This window comes from Loxodonta africana, chromosome X, assembly GCF_030014295.1.
Source record: "Loxodonta africana isolate mLoxAfr1 chromosome X, mLoxAfr1.hap2, whole genome shotgun sequence".
NCBI classification, from domain to species: Eukaryota; Metazoa; Chordata; class Mammalia; order Proboscidea; family Elephantidae; genus Loxodonta; species Loxodonta africana.
Genome location: NC_087369.1, coordinates 4,421,923 through 4,446,663, shown reverse-complemented (window position 1 = coordinate 4,446,663; position 24,741 = coordinate 4,421,923). Strand labels below are relative to the sequence as shown.

General features: G+C 42.4%; 2 protein-coding genes across 2 annotated transcripts; both read left to right on the top strand.

The window, feature by feature from the left end:
- The first annotated feature begins 15,069 nt into the window (after positions 1-15,069).
- On the top strand, positions 15,070-17,039 carry LOC135228864 (zinc finger protein OZF-like). The gene has a single exon (XM_064277998.1). It carries the CDS (start codon positions 15,070-15,072, stop codon positions 16,810-16,812), a length of 1,743 nt encoding a protein of 580 aa, XP_064134068.1. The 3' UTR covers positions 16,813-17,039.
- Positions 16,903-18,024, top strand: LOC135228863 (zinc finger protein 879-like). Its single transcript, XM_064277997.1, has 3 exons — positions 16,903-16,952; positions 17,045-17,688; positions 17,767-18,024. Exons 1-3 carry the CDS (start codon positions 16,903-16,905, stop codon positions 17,976-17,978), a joined length of 906 nt encoding a protein of 301 aa, XP_064134067.1. The 3' UTR covers positions 17,979-18,024.
- The last annotated feature ends 6,717 nt before the right edge of the window (positions 18,025-24,741 follow it).

The window sequence follows — 24,741 nt, the reverse complement described above, 5'->3', positions numbered from 1 at the left end:
CAACTCATACAGTATTTTTTCTTCTGCGATTGACTTATTTCACTCAGCAGAATGTCTTCCAGCTCCATCTGTATTGTAGCATGTGTACTGATAGTTCATTTCTTCTACCTTTTGTTTATCCGTTCAAATGTAGATGGGCATTTATGTTGTTTCTACTTTTTGGCTATTGTGAACAGTGCTGCAATGAACATGGATGTACAAGTCTCTGAGCCTGTGCTTGCAAGTCTTTTGGTTATATAAGTAGGAGTGGAGTTGCTTGGTCACATGGAAGTTCTATTTTTAGTTTTTGAGGAACCACTACAGTTTTGCTGGAGGGCTTTACCATTTTGCATTCCGACTAGCAATAGGTGTTTCCAATTTCCCTACATCCTAACTTGTTATTTTTCTTGATTCTTTTAATTTGGCTATCCTAGTGGAAGTGAAATGGTATGTCTATGGTTTTGATTTGCCCCTCTGTAATTGCTAGTAAAGAGCATCCTCCTATTGAGTTTCTTAGAGCTATTTTTTGCAGAAATTTTTACCCATGGAAGCAGCAGTCAAGAAATCAAATGATGAATTGGGCAAAACTATTGCAAAAGACCAGTTTAAACTGTTAAAAGCTGAAATATCACTTTGAGAAAAAAGGTGCACCTGACCCAACCAATAGTATTTTCACTCACCTCATATGCATACAAAAGCTGGAAATGAATAAGGAAGACTCAAGAGCTGATGCCTTTGAGTTGCCGTGTTGGTGAAGAATGTTGAATATAGTATGGACTGCCAGAAAAACGAAGGAATGTGTCTTGGAAGAAGTACAACCAGAATGCTACTTAAAAGCGAGGATGGCGAGAATTCGTCTGACGTACTTTGGCCATTATCAGGAGGGAGAAGTCCCTGGAGAAGGACATCATGCTTGTTAAAGTAGACGAAAGAGAGGAAGACCTTAAATGAGGTGGATTGACACAGTGGCTGCAATGATGGGATCAAGAATAGCAATGGTTGTGAAGATGGTGCAGGACCGGACACTGTTTCATTCTGTTGTACGTATGGTCACTATGAGTTGGAACCTACCTGATTGTACCTAAGATCAGCTGTGATTTTGTATGGTTATTTTTTTCCAACTCGTGTGTACTCTATTAGACAAATAAATTACAAATATTCAATGTTCAATGCTTTCTTGGTTTGAATGCTACCTGGCCATATTACCTGCTTTGCTTGATAAATTCATGAATATTTTCGTTGTTATTTTGTTTTACGTTTTCCCATATGTCCAATGAATGAGATTAATCACTAGTTTCTGTGTTCCTATTGGACTTGTGCTGCTTCTCCTGCCCACCGGAAGCGGAAGTGTGCCTCCTTGGTCGGCGTCCGTCCGGCTCCTCCGGCGTGTGGCAGCAACTGCTTCCTGGAGGCCCGTGTGTGTCGGTGCGTGGACAGGTGAGGTGGTGGGCACCAGCGCACCCCAGTGCTGCTGAGGGAGCTGGGAAACAAGCAGGGTCCCGGGTCTCCCGGGCGCCTGGGTCACTCCCTGTGTGTGTCGGTGCGTGGACAGGTGAGGTGGTGGGCGGCATGGGAGCCGCGCAGACGTCTGCTGCTGAGGGAGCTGGGAGACATGCAGGGTCCCGGGCCTCCCGGGCGCCGGGGTCGCTCCCTGTGTGTGTCGGTGCGTGGACAGGTGAGGTGGTGGGAGCCGCGCAGACTTGTGGTGCTCAGGGAGCGGGGAGACATGCATGGTCCCGGGTCTCCCGGGCACCTGGGTCGCTCCCTGTGTGTGTCGGTGCGTGGACAGGTGAGGTGGTGGGAGCCGCTCAGACCTGTGCCGTTTAGGGAGTTGGGAGACATGGAGGGTCCCGGGCCTCCCGGGCGCCGGGGTCGCTCCCTGTGTGTGTCCGTGCGTGGACAGGTGAGGTGGTGGGAGCCGCCCAGACCTGTGCTGCTAAGGAAACGCGGAGACATGCAGGATCCCGGGCCTCCTGGGGTCTCGGGTCGCTCCCGGCGTCTGAATGGCGCGTCCCCACGTGTTGTGGAGACACAGGTGCGCGGTTACCTTGAGCTGCTCCTCAGCCCTCAGTCACTGCTGGCCCCTGCGTGTATTTACCGTTTACTGAGCTGTTTCTGGAGGGTTGGGCACGGGGTCGAGGACTTCGTCTAAGGGACCTTCTTTGAGCCTCCAAACACCACTGCCAGGGAGCGACGATTTGTAACGTTTTACAGAAGTCTAATAATCTCGGAGAAATTTAATACCTCGCCCGTAGACAAATATCTACTCAGTGGCAGTGTCTGAACTCAAATGCAAATCTGTTCTTACTTCAAGGGGCATAGTGATCACAGTCTCCCTGCCTGAAACGGCTCCGCTTTCTTTTCTGTGCTTCATCAGGCAGGACTTTTTTTGAGTATTAGTGGTCCTGGGGAAGTGAAGATTGTGGCGAGGAATATAACCTCCTCCTTTCATGGGTATATGTATTTAGGACTGATGAACAATCAACAAACATGACTTGGAAATAGTACGTACATTTAGGAGCATGTTTATCCCAGTTTCAGGAGGAAAACATTTAATACAGGCACCTTTCGAGGAATTTCTTGGGCGTTAAGGCAGAAATTTTCGTCACGATTGTGTGAGAAACCATACAGCCAGTCGTAGTTGGTCCGATATAAAATGTGATGTTGCTGAACAGTCTTAATGCAGGCGACGAACGATTTATTGAGATCACACACCCTGGGTGTGTAGTCTGTGCTAGATTGGGTACTGGGAATTGAACTGTAACCTAACCACTCGGGTTCTTGCCCTGTCTTATTAGCCGATTGAAATAAGATGGACACTGATTGCAAGGGCAACAGAAAGTGGCAAGTTTATTGTCTGCACATACAAGGAGCACCTGGGGTCTAGTGACCTTATGGCCACGTGCTGGCTGACTAGGGGAGTCGGGGAGCTTTTCGTTTCCAGTGGCCTCAGGGGTTGGGTTTGGTACCTGGAATCTCCTGCCTTTAGTCCTCCCCTGCCTATATTGGGGTGGGGGGGAGGGTCAGGTGAAGGATGTGATTTCAATCTGTGCATGCTTCAAGGTGTAACTAGGGCTAGTCAATGGACCCAGCCAGTACCTGCTGCGACTTCCTGCTCAAAACAAGCTTGTGGTTAGCAAGACAAAGGGGGGGGGAGGGGTGTTGACTGGGGTTTCCCCTATGGCTGACAGCCTGTTTCAGAACCACAGTTTCTGGCAGCAAAGAAGCACAGTCCTTAAAAGGTCGACGGCTTCTTGGAGCACAAACCCTGCGTATTCCTAGAGTCAGAGCGGCGAAAATTAGGAATGAAGGGAAGGTGGGAGGCCCGTGTAACGCCACTAACCCATATACTTCACATCTTAGAGGGTCAGCGACACTGCAGTGTTGAAAAAGTCCCTCATCTTGTATAAGATTTTACACAGTGAAAGAGTGAAGTAGGGCGGCCCTGGGTGGTGGAAAAGGTTCAGATTATTAGCGGAAAGGCTGGTGGATTGAACTCACCCAGATGTGCCTTGAAAGACAGGCCTGTCTATGTGCTCCTGAAAGGTCACAGCGCTGAAAACCCTATGGAGCAAATTTCAAGTGTCTGTATTTCAGTGTCCTGTTGGAGAAATTACTGAGAGTGCCAGTGCTTAATCTTTTTTAAAGTTGGTATGAATTATAGTTCGTGTTTTGTGTGTACATATATATTCATTTATTAGTATGGAAGGAGTCTTTTTTTCACATATTAACAAGGTGAACTACATCTAATTACCTTAAAAAACCAATTCTTTACACACTGCAGTTCTTGAAATATGATTTTATTTCTTTAGGTTAGTACAGCCTGAGGTTGGTGTGAAATCTTAGAAATACCAGTTTTCCTCTCTATATCCTCACAGTATCTAAAGCTCCCTCCTTTCACTTACATTCCAACCAAGAAACTAAATTTCTTTCTTTCTTCTTAATAGTGTCATTTCATGGTACGTGTGTGAGTGTGTGTGTGTGTGTGTGGTAATATATATATAACAAGTCTTTTTCCTTTTTCAACCATTTTTACATGCAGAATTCGACGTTAATTGCTTTCACCATGTTGTGCAACTATCACCTCTATCAATTTCTGAGATTTTCCATCACCGTTAGAAGAAAGTCAGTGTCGCGTAAGCATTAACTCCCCTCCTCTCTCCCATCTTCCCCTAGTAACGATTTGGTCTCTATATACTTGCCTATTACAGATACTTAAGTGGGACTGTACAAGATTTATACTTTTGTCTCTGACTTGTTTAACTTAGCATAGTGTTTTCAAGGTTCATCCATGGCGTAACATTTATGAGAACTTAATCTCTTTTTATGACCGAATAATATTCCATTTTTTTAATCCATGCATCTGTTGATGGACACTTGGTTTTTTTTACACTTTTTTGCTATTTTGAATAGTGGTGTTTGAACATTGGTGTAAAAATAGCTGTTTGCATCCCTACTTTCAAGCCTTTTGTGTATCTACTTGTTAGGTATCATTGAGGTAATTTTAGACTCATGGTGAGACCACGTGACAGAGTAGAGCTGTAGTGTAGGGTTTTTTTTTGCTGTAATTTTAACGAAAGCAAATCATGGCGTCTTTGCCACAGAGGCGCTTGGGTGGGTGTAAAGTGCCAACTTTTTTTTTCTTTAATTACATAATTTTATATTTTTGTTGTGGAGAATATACACAGCAAAACATACACTAATTCAACATTTTCTACAGGTACTGTTTACTGACATTGATTACGTTCTTCCAGTCACACAACCATTCTCACTGAACTTTTCTGAGTTATTCTGCCCTTAACATAAACTCAGTGCTCCCTAGGGTTCCTGTCAGCTCTTTTGAGTTGCTGTTGTCAGTTTGATCCCACATAGACAGTTTTCTAAAGAGCAGAATGCTCAAGGCTCATTGTCTACTAGTTAAGCTAAACTATTGTTCGATTTTAAGAAGACTCTAATGGATATTTTTGGTTTAAGGTTTAAAGATGATCTCAGGGCAATAGCTTCAGGGGTTCATCGAACCTTCATGGCTCCAGGAAGCCTGGAGTCCATAAGAATTTGAAATTCTGTTGTGCATTTTCCCTCTTTAGATCAGGATTCTGCTATAGAAGTTTCGATGAAGATATTCCGTAATGGCAGCCAGGCACTCTCCTGTTCTACTCTCATGGCCAATGAGACAGCTGTTCATGGAGGCAGTTACCACACATTCCTTATCCTCCTCCTTTTCCTGACTCAACTTTTTCCTCGGTTGTTCCAGGTGAATACAGACCAACTTTTGTGCCTTGGATGGCAGCTTGTAAGACCCCAGGCACCACACAGTGAACTAGGAGGTTAAATCACTAAACATATTATTAGGCAAGTTAACTGGGATGTCCCAGGAAAGTGTAACCCTAAACCTCTAATCCAAGGAACCATGTCCCATGAGGTATGTTGGTGTTCATCAGCAGCCTCAACATCTGCTCTTTTTGTTGTTATTCATACCGTCAGTCTTTTGGTAAGCAAGCGGGTACTTAACATTTGTACCATCTGCGCTCCTATAAACGGAAATTTCTGGGTCATAGGCTATTTGTATGTTTAACATTTTGAAAAACAGGCACACTTTTCCACAGAGGCTGAACCACTTTACAACCCACCGGCAATTTCTTCATATTCTCCCCAACTCTTATTGTTTCTGATAGTAGCCATCCTCCTAGGGATGAGGTGGTGTGTCTTGTGGTTTGGGTTTGCATTTCCCTAATGACAAGGGCATTCATCATCTTTTCATGTGTTTATTGACCATTTGCTTATCATCTTTGGTGAAATGTCTCTTTAAGTTTTTTGCCCAATTTTAAAATTGTTGCTGACACTTAGGGGGTCTTTCTCTGTCCTGGATACTAAACCCTTATGGCATGTATGATTCCCAAATGCAGTGAAACCTGCGAAAGCTGGAACCTCTAAGGTGGAAACCTGTCAGAGTAGGAAAACTCAAATATTTTTCATTAAAGAAGTGACCAAAAAGTGGCAAGGCTGCGCTGTGTAAAAGGCGGAAAAATTGCAAGACCCAGAAAAAGAAGGCAATCCTGTCAAATTCCAGCTCTCACAGGTTTCAGTGTATTTTCTCCCATTCTGTAGATTGTCTCTTCCCTTTGTTGAGAGTCTTAATTGATCTGTTTTGTCTTTTATTCCTTGAGCTTTTTGCTATTGTAGCTCAGAATCCATTGTTGAAAGCTAGTGTGTGGAGAAAAGAAACATGCTTCTTTTTTTAAATTGTAAAAATATTGTATCAGTCAAAAACTTTAAAACTGCGTACAGTAAAACCAATCATTAAACAGCACTTTTAATCTCAACATGGTGTTGAATAATGTGGTGCCTCCTATTTTCCTTCTCTAGAGATAGATATTCTAGGAGTACTCCCATTCTGGATGGGACTTTCCTTTGGAGACATGACTGTTGTCATGTTACTTCATGTCAAATTCAAGCCTTCATTCAAAACTACTGAATTTTCCTCGGTGAGAATCTAAGAAATGCTCCTCAGATACCATGACATTATCAGTTTTTTTTTTTTTCAGCCAAGAAAGCTTTTTAATTTTATTTGGTTCTTTTCCCTCTTTTTCTCTCTCTCTCACACACACACACGGTAGTCATTTAATTTCTTCTTGAACAAGACAGGTTAAACCACATGAAGTTCCATGTTGGCGTTTTTCAAAGTTACCAAAAAGGCAGGTTCACATGCTTCCTCCAAATACGCCTGGGTGTTTACAAAGATCTAAAGAATTCACTGTAACGTGTACAAGTGTAAGCAGTGGTTCAGTTAAAATAAGGGATGTCTTCACTCAGGAGAAGTCTTCACACAGCCTTGAAGTCAAGCAGAAAAAAAGAAGCTTTTCATCCAGAAGTTGACTGTAATTACCAGCCCCTGGTCTGCATCAAGCTCGTCCAGTCCCTTAGTACAGAAACCAAATGTCTGCTGTCAGACGTTAGAATCTGTGCCAGGAGCCATTAATTATTTGCTAAAGGCCTCATCCGTGCCAACACTCTGCTCTTCCTCTCCTTTAGCTTGCAGCTTCGGAAGTGGGAATGCAGCCTGTTTCAGAGGACACAGTGTGATTGTTCGTGGCCAGCAGAAGACGGCCCACAGGATGAGATTCAGGCTCCTGGGTCCCAATGGACTCAGACACCAAGTCCTTCCCATAGCCCACCTGGAACACTAAGGACTGTAACGCTCTGAAACCTAACGTGTCCAAGACAGAGCTTTTAAAGTCTCACCTGAACAAATCTACTTCTCACCTGGCTTTCCCAGCCGGTAAGCTGCACCAGCCTTCATTCATTCACTGCATTCAGGGAAACAGTCCAAGCTACCGTGAGAGGGGAGCTCCCTTAGGAAGGCAGCTCTGAACTTTCTTCTCCTATTTCTCTTTTCAGAGGAAGGTACAGTCTCCACCCAGCACCAAGAGGCGGATATCAACAATGTAAACCAAGGAAACTCTCAATCACATCCAGAAAAAAATCCACATATTTTACCCTCTCTGAAAAGACCCTCCACATCTGAGTTAAATTTAGAAACCCTCATATTTCATAGGCTCTTGATATCTTTTTAGAAAAAACCTTTTCAGACATGTCAACATTTTCCCTGCCTTTCAGCCTTCGCACCAAGTATTTCTGCTGATTAGAGGAAAACTTTTAAACTCTAGGAACTCAATAATTCCTATAATTCTTGTCTCACTTCAAATGTCACCTCTGCAGAAAGTGCCCCTCCTGTCCCCTCAGTTATTCCCACTCATTTCTATGTTTAAATGTCATTGGGGTTTTCAGAATGAGGTAAATCCAATTGAGGTTGACATTAACCTTCATCATGCAAGTAGAAACAAACTGAGTGCAATGTTCCATTTCCCTATGTGACAGACTTTTAGCAAGCCCAAAACTGTGAAGCTCTGCATTGTGCTGATGGCAGCTTTCATGCCCTCTCTGCTCTGTTGGTTGCTTAAGAGTCTGGGGAGTTCACTTGAGCTGTGATGCCCATTAGCTGGGTGTTGCTATTTCAATTAAAAGTAATTAAAACTAAAAGTAGAGTTCCTTCATTGCACTAGTCATATGTTCTGTGGTGAAGAGGCACATAGGGCTAGGGGCTACCATATTGGGCTGTACAGAAACAGAACATGTCTATCTTCACATAAAGTACTCTTGGATAGTGCTGCTGAAAACTATATATAACAGGTAATAATCTGTGTGTGTCCTCAATGATCAGTGTCAAAGGCCAGAAGGAACAAGAAGACAAAATACAGAGTGTCTGCCCATAGATTTATCATGTAGCTTGGGAGACAGTTTTAAAGAAAGAATGAAAAACTAAGGGTATGTGATATCTGTATTAAAAAGACCTAACCCGAGAGTGAGGTTCAACTGCTTGAAAAGGGAAATTATTTCAGTGAAGATTCAGAAAACTGGCTTTTTTTTTTTTTAGCTACATACAGTGTTGTGTAGAGCTGATACCATTTTGTATGGGTGGGGGTGGAAAGAGTATTTCAGTTGGGAAAACTAAATGTGTAAATCCCTGAGGCAGCAGAGAACCCAGTGTTATCCATTCATTGATGGAAGTCAGAGATGATTAAAGCAGAGAAAACAACAAGTGAGTGGTGAGGTTTGTGTGAGCTGGATTGAAACAGATCATTTAGAACCGTGCTGAATACTCTGGGCTTTTGGAAGGCCCATGGACAGCCACTGATGGGCACTGAGCATTTCCTATGCCACAGATAGAATTTGGAACTGACAACGATGATTGAATGATGTCAGGCAGGAGCTTGTTATGAACAAGTTAGGGAACATTGTGAGGAGGCCTAGACGCGCAGATTGATTGTGAATCAGGAAGATAGCCAGAAATTTAATAGAGGTGTGGATGGATAAAACGGCATCCCTTCATAGACTGCTCATTCCTGTACATCACTGAATGCTTCTCATGGCTGAATGTCAACGTGCATAAGCCCCAGATCTGGTTGAAATGCAAATTTTGATTGAGAAATTCTGGGATGGGACTTGAGTTTTCCACATACTAAACAAGCTCGTGGTTTATGCTGGAAATGCTAGTCGAGAAATAATGATGGGAATTAAAATTAGAGAGCTGTATTACAGAAAATAAAAAAGAAGGAAAACGCGTAGAGGGGAGACACTGGTGTAAAGATCTTGCAACAGAGAATTCAATGACAGTGAGACCAAGAAATGAAATAGGACTCAAGCTGGAGAGGGAGCAGGGTGAAAAGAAATAGGAAGTGAGGTAGGAGACGGGTCCTTCGTGAAAACATAAAAGTTTTCTGATTTATTTGTTGATCTAGTTAATATCAGAAAGAGAAAGTGTTCAGGAATCCCCCCAGATTTCTCAAAATCTTAGTGAGTGGTGTTCTCCTGGTTTGAAAATGAAGGGGGAAAAATACCATAAAAGTCAAGGGGCAGAAAGAAATGTTAGTTACTTCCAAAGGAACAGAAAAAATACTGATCAGATATTACAGTGTCATAAATGAGATGAAAAAGTTTTAGAAAAGCACAGTGGAAGGTTTTTTACAGCACATAACTTAAAAATAAATGAACCAGGATGAGTTCATTGTCAATATATGAAAAGTATGTTCTTAAAATTTCATCCATGTTAATGTCAGATAACAGTGACATCTGACACCAGGAACAAAGGTACATAGGTAAGCCCACAACTTGAACATTGAATCCCTAAGTCCCTGGAGGAAATCAGGTTCAAGTTTTGTAGCCTGGCCAGGCCTGGTTGCTTCTCATGCTGTGGGAGAGGTAAATTCCTCCATCTGTGATCTTGTTGCAGAAAGTAGAAGCCTGGGGAGCTTCCTGAAGAATGCAGGTGTGTGCTGTGGGGGCTGGAGCCTGTTCTGCCTTTAGTGTAAAGGCCCTCAGGGTGGAGCATTGCCCTGAGCCTGGGAGGAGGCCAAAGGCCTGTCACTCCCTGCTTCCTCCACACTGTTTCTTCCCCATCCTTCTTCCATTTCAGGTCTCAGGTGTGGTGCAGGGAGAACTAGTCCAGTCCAGGCAGCTGGGGACCTCAGGCGACCATCTGGCACATCCATCAATCACAGGGAAGGATTTCAATTGCTGTCACTGGTGTGTGGACCAAACATTATTCATCTGCCTCCAGACTGCCCAGGCCTCTGCTTCCAGTCCTGTCCCTCTTCCTGGAAGTGGCTTCTTGGGGTCAGAGACGTCATTCCATAGACGCCCCGAAGATGGAGAAGAAAATGGTGAGTTCTACGCAGAACTGGGTTATCCTTAGCATTATGTGGGTGAGGCTGGATCTGAATTGTTGGGAAGCAGCCGTGTGCTGCGGGACTGTGGTTTCAGTGAAGAAGACAGTGACAGAGGAGGCTGAGGAACTGAGCCCTAGGAGGCACCCTAATACCTTGCTCCACTGTCTCTGGGCCCTTCATGCCTACATACAAGGCATTTGAAGATTTGAATACCTGGTGTTACCTTCCTTATGTGACTCTCAGAGGTAGCATCACACGGTGTTAATATCCCTCCTCCCCCCGTCCCGGTTCTTGGTGTTCTGTGTTGAATAACAGAGTCTTCTTCCTGAATCTGAAGACAGAGGAGCTCTGGCTGTGGAGGCTGAGCCCCGACCCTCTAGAGCCATCCTTGTCCCATGTCTCTGAACAGTGGTCTTGAGGCCCCCTAGGCACTGGAGCACTTTGAGTCTTAAAAGGATTGAGAGGTATCATACCAGTTTCCTCCACTGCTCAAAAGTGTAAAATTACTCAGCATTTCACTAAGATTAAAAGCCAGATTCTTTTCAGTTGCCAACGCGTTCCCCCGAACATGATAAGCCCACTGACCCCAATCACCCGTCCAGATTCCTAATCCGGTTTTTCCTCTGCATTGCATTCTGCTCCAGCCACGCGGGGCCTTTGGCTCTTCCTAAGACATCCAAGACACCTTGACACCTTCTGACCTGTGCTCTGGCTGTTTCCTCCTTCTAGAACAGTTTCTTCTCAGAGACCTGAATTCTTTTATAGAACACATTGCCACATGATAGTTATATATATATGTTTATGTATTTAAATTTACTGTCCCCACTCAAAGAATTTACTATCCATGTTCATCTGGGTGTTTGTTTTGTTCACTGCTGTATCTGCTTTGCCAATGTGCAGTAGTCTCTGTGTCAGTAGGACCTGAATCAATTTTAATGAATGAATGTAGCCACAGTTAAGGGTCTGGAGGGAAGAAGTCTTGTCTGAGACACAGGGCTTTGCCAGGAGAAGTATGTCCTGGTTGTGTGAATTGAATAGAATGTTTACCTTTGTCTCCTCTTCCTATTATCCACCAGGACTTTAGATCATCGACTGGGTTTGGGTTTTTTTTTTTTTTTATGGTGTTATTGGACGGTAACAGCAAAAATAACAACAAAACTGTACGCATATGGACAGAACTGGAGTTGTCAGGAATTTAGACTTCAAAGAGAAATTGACCTGCATTGTGATCCTGGCTCAGCAGAGTTCCATGTGGGAAACACTGAGGATGTGATTAAATGATCTTCTCTAACTTTACTCAGCTATGACCTGTCTGAAATAATATCTGCTTAGAAGAGTCATGAAAGAAAAATCACAGTTGCTCAGTACATGGGACATTTCATCATTATTCTATAATAAATACCAGGGTTTTTGATGAGTTTAAAATATATAACCTCGCCCACTGCAGTGGAGGAGACCTTTGGATTTGGGCTCTGGTTCAAAGTTATTGTGACCCCATCATACCAGGACGGATTAGAGATGTCATAGGCTGCTCACGTCACCATTTCCCTGACAAGAGGAGTCTTCTTTCTCTAAAATTTCTCTGTTTTAGCACTCAGGGTATCTTTTAGCAGCCTTTTCTCTCCTCTTGACACGAGGAACCCAACGGATTGCTGCTGTTTCAGAAAGGTCACTCTTACAGACCAGGGGATTCCAGTGGTCAGGGTTCAGGTAGTCATGGTTAGGTGCCTTCCAGGGGCTGCGAATGTGAGAGAATTCTGAAGCACAGCCCCTAGAGGGCTGGTGTGTAAGTCTATTTCCTAGGCTCCACGGGCAATTTAACCGGTAAACCACCTGCATTTCAGCTTACTTATAAAATTAATTTTTTTGTGGTAGAATTTATACCTAACAAAATGTTTGTCAATTCAACAGCGTTTACAGGTATAGTTTGGTGACACTGATTACGTTCATCATGTTTTACAGTCATCCCAACCAAAAACCAAACCAAGTGCCATCAAGTTGATTCTGACTCACAGCGACCCTATAGGACAGAGTAGAACTGCCCCATAGACTTTCCAAAGAGCGCCTGGTGGATTTCAACTGCCGAGCCTTTGATTAGCAGTCATAGCACTTAACCACTATGCCACCAGGGTTTCCAGATGGAAATGGTAACCTTTTCTCACTGAGCAAACACAAGGGTGTGGTGTTGTTTCTGCAGAGGTTTTCCTCCTTGTCATCTTCTAACATTAGACTGTGTTTGTGGACCTGTCACATTCCCACCTTGGGCCTTGGTGCTCTCTGTTGAATGAGAGTCTCCTGACTTGAATCACCCACATGCTTATCTCCAAGATTTGAAGAAAATATGACCAGCTCAGTGTTTGGGTTGCCAGTGTGTTGATAATTGGCCCCTGGTCTTCCCATGGTTGTGAGAAACAAAAGAAAAACTGCCCTTCTGCAGTGTTTACCAGTTACTATACATCATCCTGTCTTCACCCTGTGCTTTATGTTTTGTTGAGTGTGTTCTGGTAGGGCTTACGGAAGGAGTGGTAATTCTCTGTTCACAAGGAAGTGAAGATCTGAATGAGAGCATTTCTCTAATGTCTGCTATGTTTTCTAACCATTCCAGACTGTAAAGAGAGAGGAGAATACGACTGCAATTGGTCGCAGTCGAGCTGTAGAGAGATAATTTCAGTGCTGGAAGTCTGTGAGACAGAAAGCAATCAGTGAGGAAGTGAATGTAGTTAGTGAAGGGACGAGGCTGATGGCCTTACTCTAGAATAGACCTTGATAGTACACAGAACCTTGTGTCAAATCCCTAAGAATCCTCTGTTCCCCAGGACTGTCAGCCTCACCCTTCATTCTTGTACACACTGAAGTCCATGGTACCTCGCTGATGCAGAATGTGTCAATGTTTTAGGACTCAGTGGTTGTTCAGGATGTGGCTGTGGTCTTTACCCCGGAAGAGTGGGCTTTGCTGGATCTTACTCAGAGGAAACTCTACAGAGATGTGATGATCGAAACCTTCAGAAACCTGGCCTCAGTAGGTAAGACCAGATTCCCTTTTTTTTTTTTTTTTCTGTTTTCTATTATTCCTTTAGTGAACAAAACTATTTTACTCATTAAGATTACTGCAGAATTTGGGCTGAGGAATGAGAATAAATTATTAAATAAAGGAGGCATGGTCCTTTGGCCCACAGAGCTCATGTATCTTGGCTTTCCGTGAACACAAAGCAGTATGTATTTCACTTAGCTTTCATTTCTCTTGTGATATAAAGCCTTGAGGCACTTTAAGTGTTGTAAATGTAAGCACTGGCTTTAGGGGTCACTTTGGGGCACTGAGAGTATTGTATTTGGGGACCACGTACACTATTAGTGTGTTCATTACAAGTTTGACATGATTATTTTGCTGCAAATCAACCCACACCTGTCTATCTTCAGAGACCCTGAAGAGCAAAGTATTGGCTCAATGTCAAGGAACTCCTCATTACTCTTCACGGTCTTCCCTCATGATAAGCGTTTCTTCATGAGCACCATGTCAGCTCTACACATTTGTTTTCCCAGAGACACAACTTCACAGAAACCTGAGCTTCCTTTTCTGACTTCAGCAATCCTTTCACAGCTGCGGTTATGCGGATCCTTTTCCTCTTTTAATGTTACATGTATATCGTGTGCAGTATATTTCTACTTAGCTCTAACTACACTTGTTCATGTATCCGTCACTGTCAAAGTTCATAGAAGTATGTCCTAATAAACTGCTTCTAAACCATTGCTAAAATGGTGAAACAGTGAAATGTGGCCACGTCCTTATTAACAGTGGTCTTTTTTCCCCTAATAATTTCTTTCCATTTGTTTCATATTGTGAACCTCAACTTGAATTATTGGGTCAGACTTTGGAAACCTTAAGGATGGAGAAAAGTTACCCAGCAAAGATATAATGGTGGGATACATAAAAAATAACACCTGGTCCTCCATGTTAGGAGAAATCTCTGAATCACACAGTAATAAAGATGATCATAAAAACCAAGAGAGACGTTTGAGGTGAGTGTCATTGAAACAAGAGAAAACGGTGCTTCTGGAGAAAATCCTAAGTTGTGATGACGTTAAAATACACATTCATATGTTGATGTGTATATACCAAGGCTTCCAACTGTTTCAGAACAGTTCAGTAATTGCAAACATAAAGAAGGATGGTGTACACATTGCATAGCCACCAAACTTGTTGCCTGTTGGATTTTGAGCTGAGCAGAGAACAGTTGGCAGGGCCCTGCACAAAGACGATGTCCCACTACACTGCTTTGAATGTGTGTTGCTCGTCACAGTCCTGCTATTTGAGTGTTCTGCAGCAGGTTCCTGAAACTTTTTGGAATTCATGCAGATCGGATTATTGACAGTACTGTGGGGAGCGACACACATTGAAAGCTGTGAGATTGGCTGCCATCTTTGTTCAGGGCTCTGTGGTTTGTTTCCAGCACAGGTTGAAATCCGATGGGCAACACATATCCAACGTGAACACTGCCGTTATTTATGTTGGCAATTGTTGAAGCAATACAAACCAGTTTGAAGCCCTGATATGTGCTTATACATATATAAGTATATATATATATATGTGCACGTATATTGTATATGTATAAACTTTGCTGTAAACTTACGTTTTCAGAGAATTTTCACAACTTGTTCATAAATGTGTGTCAGACATTGAGTATTTGAAACATATTTCACTTAAACACAATGATCAGAAAGCCTCATATTTTAGAAAAACAGTGACAATTATGGTACTATTTCTGCTAGACGATTTGAAGCATGAAACAGGAGAGAAGTCAAGCGAAAAAGTTCATGTTCGCTTTGTTAGCTAAAGGTGAAGTGGAAATAATTGATTTCCAACAACATGTTGCTTGTTTTTAACAGAATTCATACAGTAGAAAACCTCCGTGAAAGTAATGAAGGCAATCCGTGTGGGAAAACCTTCAGGCGGATTCCAAATCTTACCGTGCAGAAAAGAAATCCTGCAGAAGTAAATCCTTTTGAATGCTTTGACTGTGAAAAAGCCATCATGGATCCCTCATCACATAACCACCATACCTGTCAGTTTATTACATCTAGAGAAGCCTGTGGTGGTACCACTCCTATGAGAACTCTTAGTGGAAAGAAACCCCATAAGTGTGAGGTATGTGGAAAGGATTTCATTTGTATCTCAACTCTTAAGAATCCTGTGACAACACTCACTAGTGACAATCAGTATAAATGTGATGAGTATGGGAAAGATTTCTGTAGTTTCTCGTCCTTTTGGACACATGTGAGAGGTCATAAGGGTGAATGTAAAGAAAGTTCTTCTAGTGACCCTTTATCCCTCCTTTTCTATAACAGAGATAAGCCTTATGAATGTAGGGAATTTAGAAAAGCCTTTAATTTTTCCTCAGCCCTCACTGCACATTTAGGCACTCACAGTGAAGAGAGGCCTTATGAATGTAAGGAACATGGGAAAGCCTTTGGTTGGCCCTCATACCTCACTACACATATAACAACTCACACTGGAGAGAGGCCTTATGAATGTAATGAATGTGGGAAAGACTTTAGGCAATCCTCAAACCTCATTGTACATAGAAGGATTCAAAGTGGAGAAAGACCTTATGAATGTAAGGAATATGGAAAAGCCTTTAAGTCTTCCTCACATCTCACTAATGATAGAAAAACTCACAGTGGAGACAAGCCATATAAATGTACAGAATGTGGGAAAGCCTTTAGTCAGGCTTCATCCGTTACTGCACATATAAGAACTCACAATGGACAGAGGCCTTATGAATGTAAGGAATGTGGGAAAACATTTAGGTATTCTTCTAACTTCACTTCACATATAAGAACTCACAGTGGAGAGAAGCCTTATGAATGTAAGCAATGTGGGAAAGCCTTTAGGCAGTCCTCAGCCCTCATGACACATAGAAGAATTCATACTGGAGAGAGGCCATATGAATGTAAGGAATGTGGGAAAGCCTTTCGTCAGCTCTCAAACCTCACTACACATATAAGAATTCACAGTGGAGAGAAGCCTTATGAATGTAAGCAATGTGGGAAAGCCTTTAGGCAGTCCTCAGGCCTCATGACACATAGAAGAATTCATACTGGAGAGAGGCCATATGAATGTAAGGAATGTGGGAAAGCCTTTACAGAGCCCTCACAGCTCACCTCGCATATGCGAACTCACAGTGGAGAGAGACCTTATGAATGTGAGGAATGTGGGAAAGCCTTTAGTCACTCAGGAAACTTCACTAACCATATAAGAACTCACAATGGGCAGAGGCCTTATGAATGTAAGGAATGTGGGAAAGCCTTTCGTCACCTCTCAAACCTCACTACACATATAACAATTCACAGTGGAGAGAAGCCTTATGAATGTAAGCAATGTGGGAAAACCTTTAGGCAGGCCTCAGGCCTCATGACACATAGAAGAATTCATACTGGAGAGAGGCCATATCAATGCAAGGAATGTGGGAAAGCCTTTAGTTATTCTTCAGCGATGGCTTCACATAGGAGAGCTCATACTGGTGTCAGGCCTTATGAATGTAAGGAATGTGGGAAAACGTTTAGGTATTCTTCTAACTTCACTTCACATATAAGAACTCACAGTGGATAGAGCCCTTAGGAATGTAAGGAATGTGGGAAACGTTTAGGCATTCTTATAACTTTACTTCACGTATAAGAACTCACAGTCGATAGAGCCCTTATGAATGTAAGGAATGTGGGAAAGTCGTTAGCCAATCCTCAAACCTCATCGTACATAGAAGGATTCGCAGTGCAGAAAGGCCTTATGAATGTAAGGAATGTGGAAAAGCCTTTAAGTGTTCCTCACATCTCACTGATCATAGAAAAACTCACAGTGGAGACAAGCCATATAAATGTACAGAATGTGGGAAAGCCTATAGTCAGGCTTCATCCCTTACTACACATATCAGAACTCACAATGGACAGAGGCCTTACGAATGTAAGGAATGTGGGAAAACATTTAGGTATTCTTCTAACTTCACTTCACATATAAGAACTTACAGTGGAGAGAAGCCTTATGAATGTAAGCAATGTGGGAAAGCCTTTAGGCAGTCCTCAGGCCTCATGACACATAGAAGAATTCATACTGGAGAGAGGCCATATGAATGTAAGGAATGTGGGAAAGCCTTTACAGATCCCTCACACCTCACCTTGCATATGCGAACTCACAGTGGAGAGAGGCCTTATGAATGTGAGGAATGTGGGAAAGCCTTTAGTCACTCAGGAAACCTCACTAAGCATATAAGAACTCACACTGGGCAGAGGCCTTATGAATGTAAGGAATGTGGGAAAGCCTTTAGTCTGCTCTCTACCCTCACTACACATATAACAATTCACAGTGGAGAGAAGCCTTATGAATGTAAGCAATGTGGAAAAGCCTTTAGCAAGTCCTCAGGCCTCATGACACATAGAAGAATTCATACTGGAGAGAGGCCATATGAATGTAAGGAATGTGAGAAAGCCTTTAGTCACTCAGGAAACCTCGCTAACCATATAAGAAGTCACAATGGGCAGAGGCCTTATGAATGTAAGGAATGTGGGAAAGCCTATCGTCAGCTCTCAAACCTCACTACACATATAAGAACTCACAGTGGAGAGAAGCCTTATGAATGTAAGCAATGTGGGAAAGCCTTTAGGCAGTCCTCAGTCCTCATGACACATAGAAGAATTCATACTGGAGAGAGGCCATATGAATCTAAAGAATGTGGGGAGGCCTTTCGTGCTTGCTCTTCCCTCAGAAGACATAAAAACTCATAGTGGAGGACTTAGGAATTTAAGGTGCGTGAGAAAGCCTTTCCTTGTTCATCACATCTCACATCACATATAAGATCTCACTGTGGAGAGACTACTCTGTCAAAAGGGGGGTGTTTCATCCTTAATTCTATAATTTCAAACAGCAAATTTCTGAAAGTCAGTGATAAAAGAACAACGTTTCTCAGTGTGTAACAAAGTAGTACTACCTCCAAGAAGGGGTCATTAGAATTCCTTTGTGCCTATGAAAGTTTCATTTTCACTGTGGGTTCGTCCTCATCAGTGTTTGTTACTTTCTCAGTCCAAACTAAATTTTACGTTTCGGAAAGTCCTTGACTATAACAAATAAGCCTGTACGGAATAGTCAGGAGCAAATGTGGTTTTATATTTGTTAATATTTTTATTGATGTTATTTTGTATACAATGAAATACACTCTTCTTGTATTTGGTTTAAGAGTGTTTTTTGAAAAAAATAGTATTCCATGCAAATTCCACTTTGGAATACAAGCTGACAGTTCCTTCGAAATCTAAACACAGTCCTCCCATTCTGATCTAGCAGTAACACTCCTAGGTATTTACCCACATGAGTTAAAAACATATATCCATATAAAAACCTGCTCACAAATGTTTACAGCAGCTTCCTACATAATTATAATAATTGAAAGCACCCAAAATGTCATTGAATAGGTAAATGGGTAAACAAATAGTGAGACATCCATACAAAGGTGTATTATTCAGTGATGAAAATAATTAAGCTATCAAGGTAGGAAAAGTTATGGAAGAATCTCAAATCCACACTAAGTGAAAGAAGCTGGTCTAGAAAAGCTACATCCTGTGTGATCCCAAGCCTATGACATTCTGGAAAAGTATGAAGTGTAGAGGCAGTACAAAGATCATTGATTGCCAGGGGTTTGGGGAGAGAGAGGAGGAACGAATAGGTGGAGCCCAGGGAATTTTTACAACTGTGTAACTATTCTGTAGGATATGTAATGATGGACTGATGACACTATGCATTTGTCAAAACCTATAGGAGTATAAACACAAAGAGTGAACCCTGATGAAGTCTATGTATTTTAGTTGAAAACCACATCTCACTATTGCTGTGCCCGTTGTTACAAACGTATACCACACCACAGGAATGCAAGATGTTAACAATAGGAGAAACACTGGGTGTAGGTGGGATGCATCGGGAGTCTGTACTTGATACACAATTTTTCAGTAAATACTCATGTCTCTGAAAACAAAGTCAATTTCAAAACTATCCAAAATATGGCATCCCATTTTTGTTTTGTTTTTATAACAGGGGCTGCAGAATCTATTGAAGTTTCTTATATCTTTTTCGTATGAACTAAGTAGACATCATTCGTTTTCGTTTCTTATAACTGAATTTAAAAACTATTGTAAAATACATGTAAAAAATAAATTTTGCCATTTTAACCATCTGAAGTGTACAAATTCATTAGTTACATTCACAATGTTGTGCAACCATCAACCCTATTTCAAAAAATTCTTCATACCATCCCATTTGGAACAAAGGAGAATGAAGAAAAAACCAAACACACACAGAAAATATGAGCCCAAAGTACTAAAGGAGTACATGAACCAGAGACTCCACCAGCCCGAGACCAGAACAACTAGATGGTGCCTGGCTGCCAGCAATGACTGTCCTACCAGGGAACACAACACAAAGTCTCGGACAAAACAGGATACAAACGTAGAACAGAGCTCAGATTCATGTTTGAGCAGATTTCATGGTCTGACAGAGACTGGAGGAGCCCCCGAGACCTTGGCCCCCAGACACACTGCGAACCGCTAACTGAAACCATTCTCCAAGCGCACTCATCAGACAAAGATTAGACAGGAGTGTAAAACCGGAAGTAATAAGCATGAGGAATGTGCTTCTTAGTTCAATTAGATTTATAAGACCGAATAGGTAGCTCCTGCCCAAAAGCAGGATGAGAAGGCAGGAAGGGACAGGGAAATTGGTCAAATGGACACAGCGAACCCAGGGGATTCCAACTAATGCCACAAAACAATATGTATATAAATTTCTTAATACGAAACTTACTTGAGGTGTAATGTTTCACCTAAAGAATAAGAAAAGTTTTTTTTTCATCACCCCAAACAGAAACTCTCTACCCAACAAGCAATAAGTCCCCATTTCCACTCCCTCCAGCCCCCGGTAACTAATAATAAACTGTTCTCTCTGCCTTTGCCAGTTCTGGGCATTTCACATAAATGGAATTGTATGAAATTCGTCCTTTAGTGTCTGGCTTATTTCACTCGTCATAATATGTGTTCAAGGTTCATCCATCAACTTGCATGTACCAGAACTTCATTTCTCTTTGTGGTTGAATAAATATTCAATTTCTTCCTCTGTGGCATTAGTCGTTGATGCATAAATTTGAATAATATTGGTATTAACTGTTCTTCCTTGTAGGCATATGGATATTATGGTGTCATTGACAACGTTGTAATTCAGGATCTTGAAATGTTCTTTTTGGTGATGAATGCGATTCCATTCCTCTTCAATTTGTCATTCCTGGCATAGTTGGTCATATGAATGTCTGAAATGGCCCATACCAGTCCATTTCACCTCAGTAATGCCTAGGATATTGATCTTTATGAGTTCCATTTCATTTCTGACAACTTCCAAAGCTGCAGAATTTCATTAATAATGGTAATGTGGGGCAGCGAACAGAGGCTTGAGAAAATGCTCACCATCACTGCCATTAAAGAAATGCAAATCAAAACGAAAATCAGGCAGGAAGAGAGGGATATTCACTAAGTAGATAGCAGACAAAAATTTAGGCGACGGGAAGTACAACTGAACTAAACCAAAAGGAATTTCCTCAATACAACCAAAAGCTTCAAAGGTCAGAGTAGCAGGGACAGTTTTTTGGAGACCACGGTTGCAAGGGACATGTAGGTCAATTGGCCTAACAAAATTTATTAAGAAAACGGTCTGTGTTCCACTTTGGTGAGAGGAGTCTGGGGTTTTAAACGCTAGCAAGCGGCCATCTAAGATGCATCAATTGGTCTGAACCCACCTGGAGCAAAGGAGAATGAAGAACACCAAAGACTCAAGAGAAATATAAGCCCAAGAAACAGGGCCACATAAACCAGAGACTCCATCAGCCTGAGACTCAAAGAACTAGACAGTGCCCGGCTGCTGGTGATCATTGCCCTGAGAGAACACAACAGAGAATCCCTGATGGAGCAGGACAATAGTGGGATGCAGATCTTAAATTCTCATAAAAAGCCCAGGCTTAATAGTCTGCCTGAGACTGCGGGACCCTGACAGCCATGGTTCCCAGACCCTTTGATAGACCAAATTGGAACCATTCCCAAAATTAAGTCTACAGACAGGGATTGGCCTGGACTATAAGACAATGATGCTTGTGAGGAGTGAACTTCATGGCTCAAGGAGACACATAGGATTATGTGGGCAACTCCTGTGTGGTGGCGAAATGAGAAGGAAGAGGGGAACAGGAGCTGGCTGAATGGACACGGGGAATGCAGGGTGGAGAGGAGGAATGTGCTGTCTCATTAAGGGGAGCACAGCTGGGACTGCATAGCAAGGTGTGCACAGCTTTTTGTATGAGAGACTGACTTGATGTGTAAACTTTCAACTAAACCACAATAAATTAAGGAAAACTATGAGCTACCTTCTCACTCCAACGTTATTGGCACATAACAACAACAAAAACAAAAACACAAAAATCAATGCTGGAGAGGTTGAAGGGATGTCATGGGTTGAATTATGTCTCCCGGAAATGTAGTAACTTGGTTAAGTCATGATTCCCAATATTCTGTCGTTGTTCTCCATTTTGAGATTGTAGTTTTATGTTAAAGAGGATTAGCGTGGGATATAAAACCCTTACCAGGTCACCTCCCTGATCCAATGAAAAGGGAGTTTCCCTGGGGTGTGGCATGTACCACCTTTCATGAGAGATAAAAGGAAAAAAAGTGAGCAGAGACAGGGGAATCTCATACCGCTAAGCAGTGCCGGGAGTAGAGCGTGTCCTTTGGACCCAGGGTCCCTGCTCAGAGAAGCTCCCCATCCTGGGGTAGATTGAGGAGAAGGCTTAAAGTAAAAGCCTTTGCCTGGAGCCGACGTCTGAAATTTAGACTTTTAGCCTACTTTACTGTGAAGAAATAAATTTCTCTTTGTTGAAGCCATCCACTTGTTGTATCTCTGTTATAGCAGCACTAGATGACTAAGACAAGCGAGATTGGAACTCTTATGCACTGCTGGTGAGAATGTAAAGTGGTACAACCATTTTGGAAGACGATTTGGTGCTTCCATAAAAAGCTAGAAACAGAAATACCATAGGATTCAGTAATGCCACTCCTAGGAATATACCCTAGAGAAATAAGAGCCATCACACAAATAGACATACCCATACCCATGTTCACTGCAGCATTATCTACAATAGCAAAAAGATGGAAACAACCTAAGTGCCCATCGACAGGTCAATGGATGTCTTAGTCATGTAGTGCTGCTATAACAGAAATGCCACAAGTGGATGGTATTAAGAGAAATTTTATTCTCTCACAGTCCAGAAGGCTAGAAGTCTGAATTCAAGGCACTGTCCTCTCCAAGGGAAGACTTTCTGTCTGTGTTGGCTCTGGAGGAAGTTCCTTGTCATCAGTCTTCCCTTGGTCTGGGAGCATCCCAGTGCAGGAACCTCAGATCCAAAGGACACACACTGCTGCTGGCGCTACCTTCTTGGTGATATGAGGTCCCCATGTCTCTCTGATGGTTTCTCTCTTTTATATCTCAGAAGAGATCGCCTTAAGACACTACCTAGGCTTGTAGACCTCATCAGTATAACGGCCGCTAATTCGTCTTATTACATCATAGTGATAGGATTTACAACACATAGAGAAATCAAAAGATAAAATGGTAGACAATCATACAAGGGAATCATGAACTATCGAAATTGAGAGATATTTTGGGGGGCATGCAATTCAATCCATTATGATGGGTAAACAACCTATGGTACCTGAACACAATGCAATACTATGCAAATATAATGAAGAATGATGAATCTGCGAAACATGTCACAACATGTATGAGTTGGGAGGGCATTTTAATGAGTGAAATGGGTCAATCACAAAAGGACGAATACTGTATGGGACCACTACTACAAAAACTCATAGGAAGTTTTAAACACAGAAACGATCCATGATGGTTCAAAGGGAGGGGTGAGGAAGAAGAGAAAAACACTAGTGAATAGTTAAGAGGTAGCTTTGATGAAGGCTAAGGCACTACGCAATACTGGGGAAGTCAGCAGAGCTTGATCAAGCCAAGGTCATGGAAACTTCACAGACAAATCCAAATTCACCGAGGGACCGAATTACTGGGTTGAGGGCTGGGGACCATTGACTCATTAACTTCTGGTTCAATTGGCATAACATACTTTATAAGGAAAATGTTCTGCATCCTACTTTGGTGAGTAGCATCTGTGGTCTTAAAAGCTCGTGAGCAGCCATCTAAGATACTCCACTTTTCTCACCTCGTATGGAGCAAGGAAAAATGCAGAACACCACAGTCACAAGGTAAAGATTAGTTCAAAGCACTAATGAACAACTACCACAGCCTCCACCAGACAGTCCAGCCCAACCAGGTGGTGCCCCGCTATCCACACTGACTACTTTGACAAGGATCACGATAGAGGATCCCAGACAGAGCTGGAGGAAAATGTAGAAAAAAATCCAGACTCAAAAGAACAGACTAACTGGTCTGACAGAGACTGAGAAACCCCAAGATTACGGCCCCCAGACAGCCTTTTCACTCAGTACTGAAGTCACTCCTGAGGTTCACTCTTCAGACAAAGATTAGAAAGGCACATTAAAAGAAAAAAAAAAGGGGCAAGTGAATTGTAGAAAATACGAATCTAGAAAAATTGGAAGTCTCCATCCCTGCTACTATTTTAACACAAGTCCAGTCCCTAATCATATTTCCCAAGATTCCCAAATGGGAGAAGGATGTAGTCCCCATTTATTTCCTTATAGCGTTTTTAAATGTTTTCTTTCTGTTTTGGAGACACTCCCCTTACATCAGTGATTCTCAGCTAGGGACCATTTTCCACCTCAGGATACCTGGCAATATCGGGAAACACTGCGAGGGAGGCACGTGCTAATACACTCTAGTGTTTTAGAGGCCAAGGAGGCTGCTGAACATCCTACATGCATCCTGGGGTATGCAGCCCTGGTGGAAGCCGTTGCATATGGACAAAAACTGACCTAACATTATGATTTGTCACCCAGGGACACATCAAACTTCCCTTTTATATAACAAAAGCGAACATCTACTTGGAACTTCACATGGTATTTCTTGTGCTGGTGATTTACCATATTAGCTCATTTAATCCTCATATCAAGCACAGGTGGCACATGTTGTCATAGCCTCTCTTTCACAGATGAGGAAACTGAGGCACAGGGAAAGTAAGCATATTTCTCAAAACCACCTTCTATTAAGGTGGCATCAAGATTTTCAAGCCAGGAAAGGAAAACCTAAGAGTTCACACTATTAATTGCTCTGTTCCATCAGCCATGGACACATGTGTCCAGCACGGGACACTGGCGATGTCTCTGACAGGAAGACTCACTGTAGAGAAACGTCTGCAGGGCTCCCTTTATGCCTTTGTTCCCCAAGTTGTAGATGAAAGGCTTTGCCATGGAAGCGACCACCGTGTACAGAACGGCAAACACCCGTGCAGAAGTAATGTGGATGTAGAACAGACAGCCATAAGAAGGCAGG

What these genes read in the sequence shown, in the direction of transcription:
- LOC135228863 (XM_064277997.1), top strand. Translation starts at nt 16,903, where the DNA reads ATGAATGTAAGGAATGTGGGAAAGTCGTTAGCCAATCCTCAAACCTCA. An exon ending in GCCAATCCTCAAACCTCATC is followed by an intron (nt 16,953 to 17,044) that starts GTACATAGAAGG and finishes CACTGATCATAG; the next exon opens with AAAAACTCACAGTGGAGACA. An exon ending in GGAATGTGAGAAAGCCTTTA is followed by an intron (nt 17,689 to 17,766) that starts GTCACTCAGGAA and finishes AATGTGGGAAAG; the next exon opens with CCTATCGTCAGCTCTCAAAC.
- LOC135228864 (XM_064277998.1), top strand. Translation starts at nt 15,070, where the DNA reads ATGTTGCTTGTTTTTAACAGAATTCATACAGTAGAAAACCTCCGTGAA.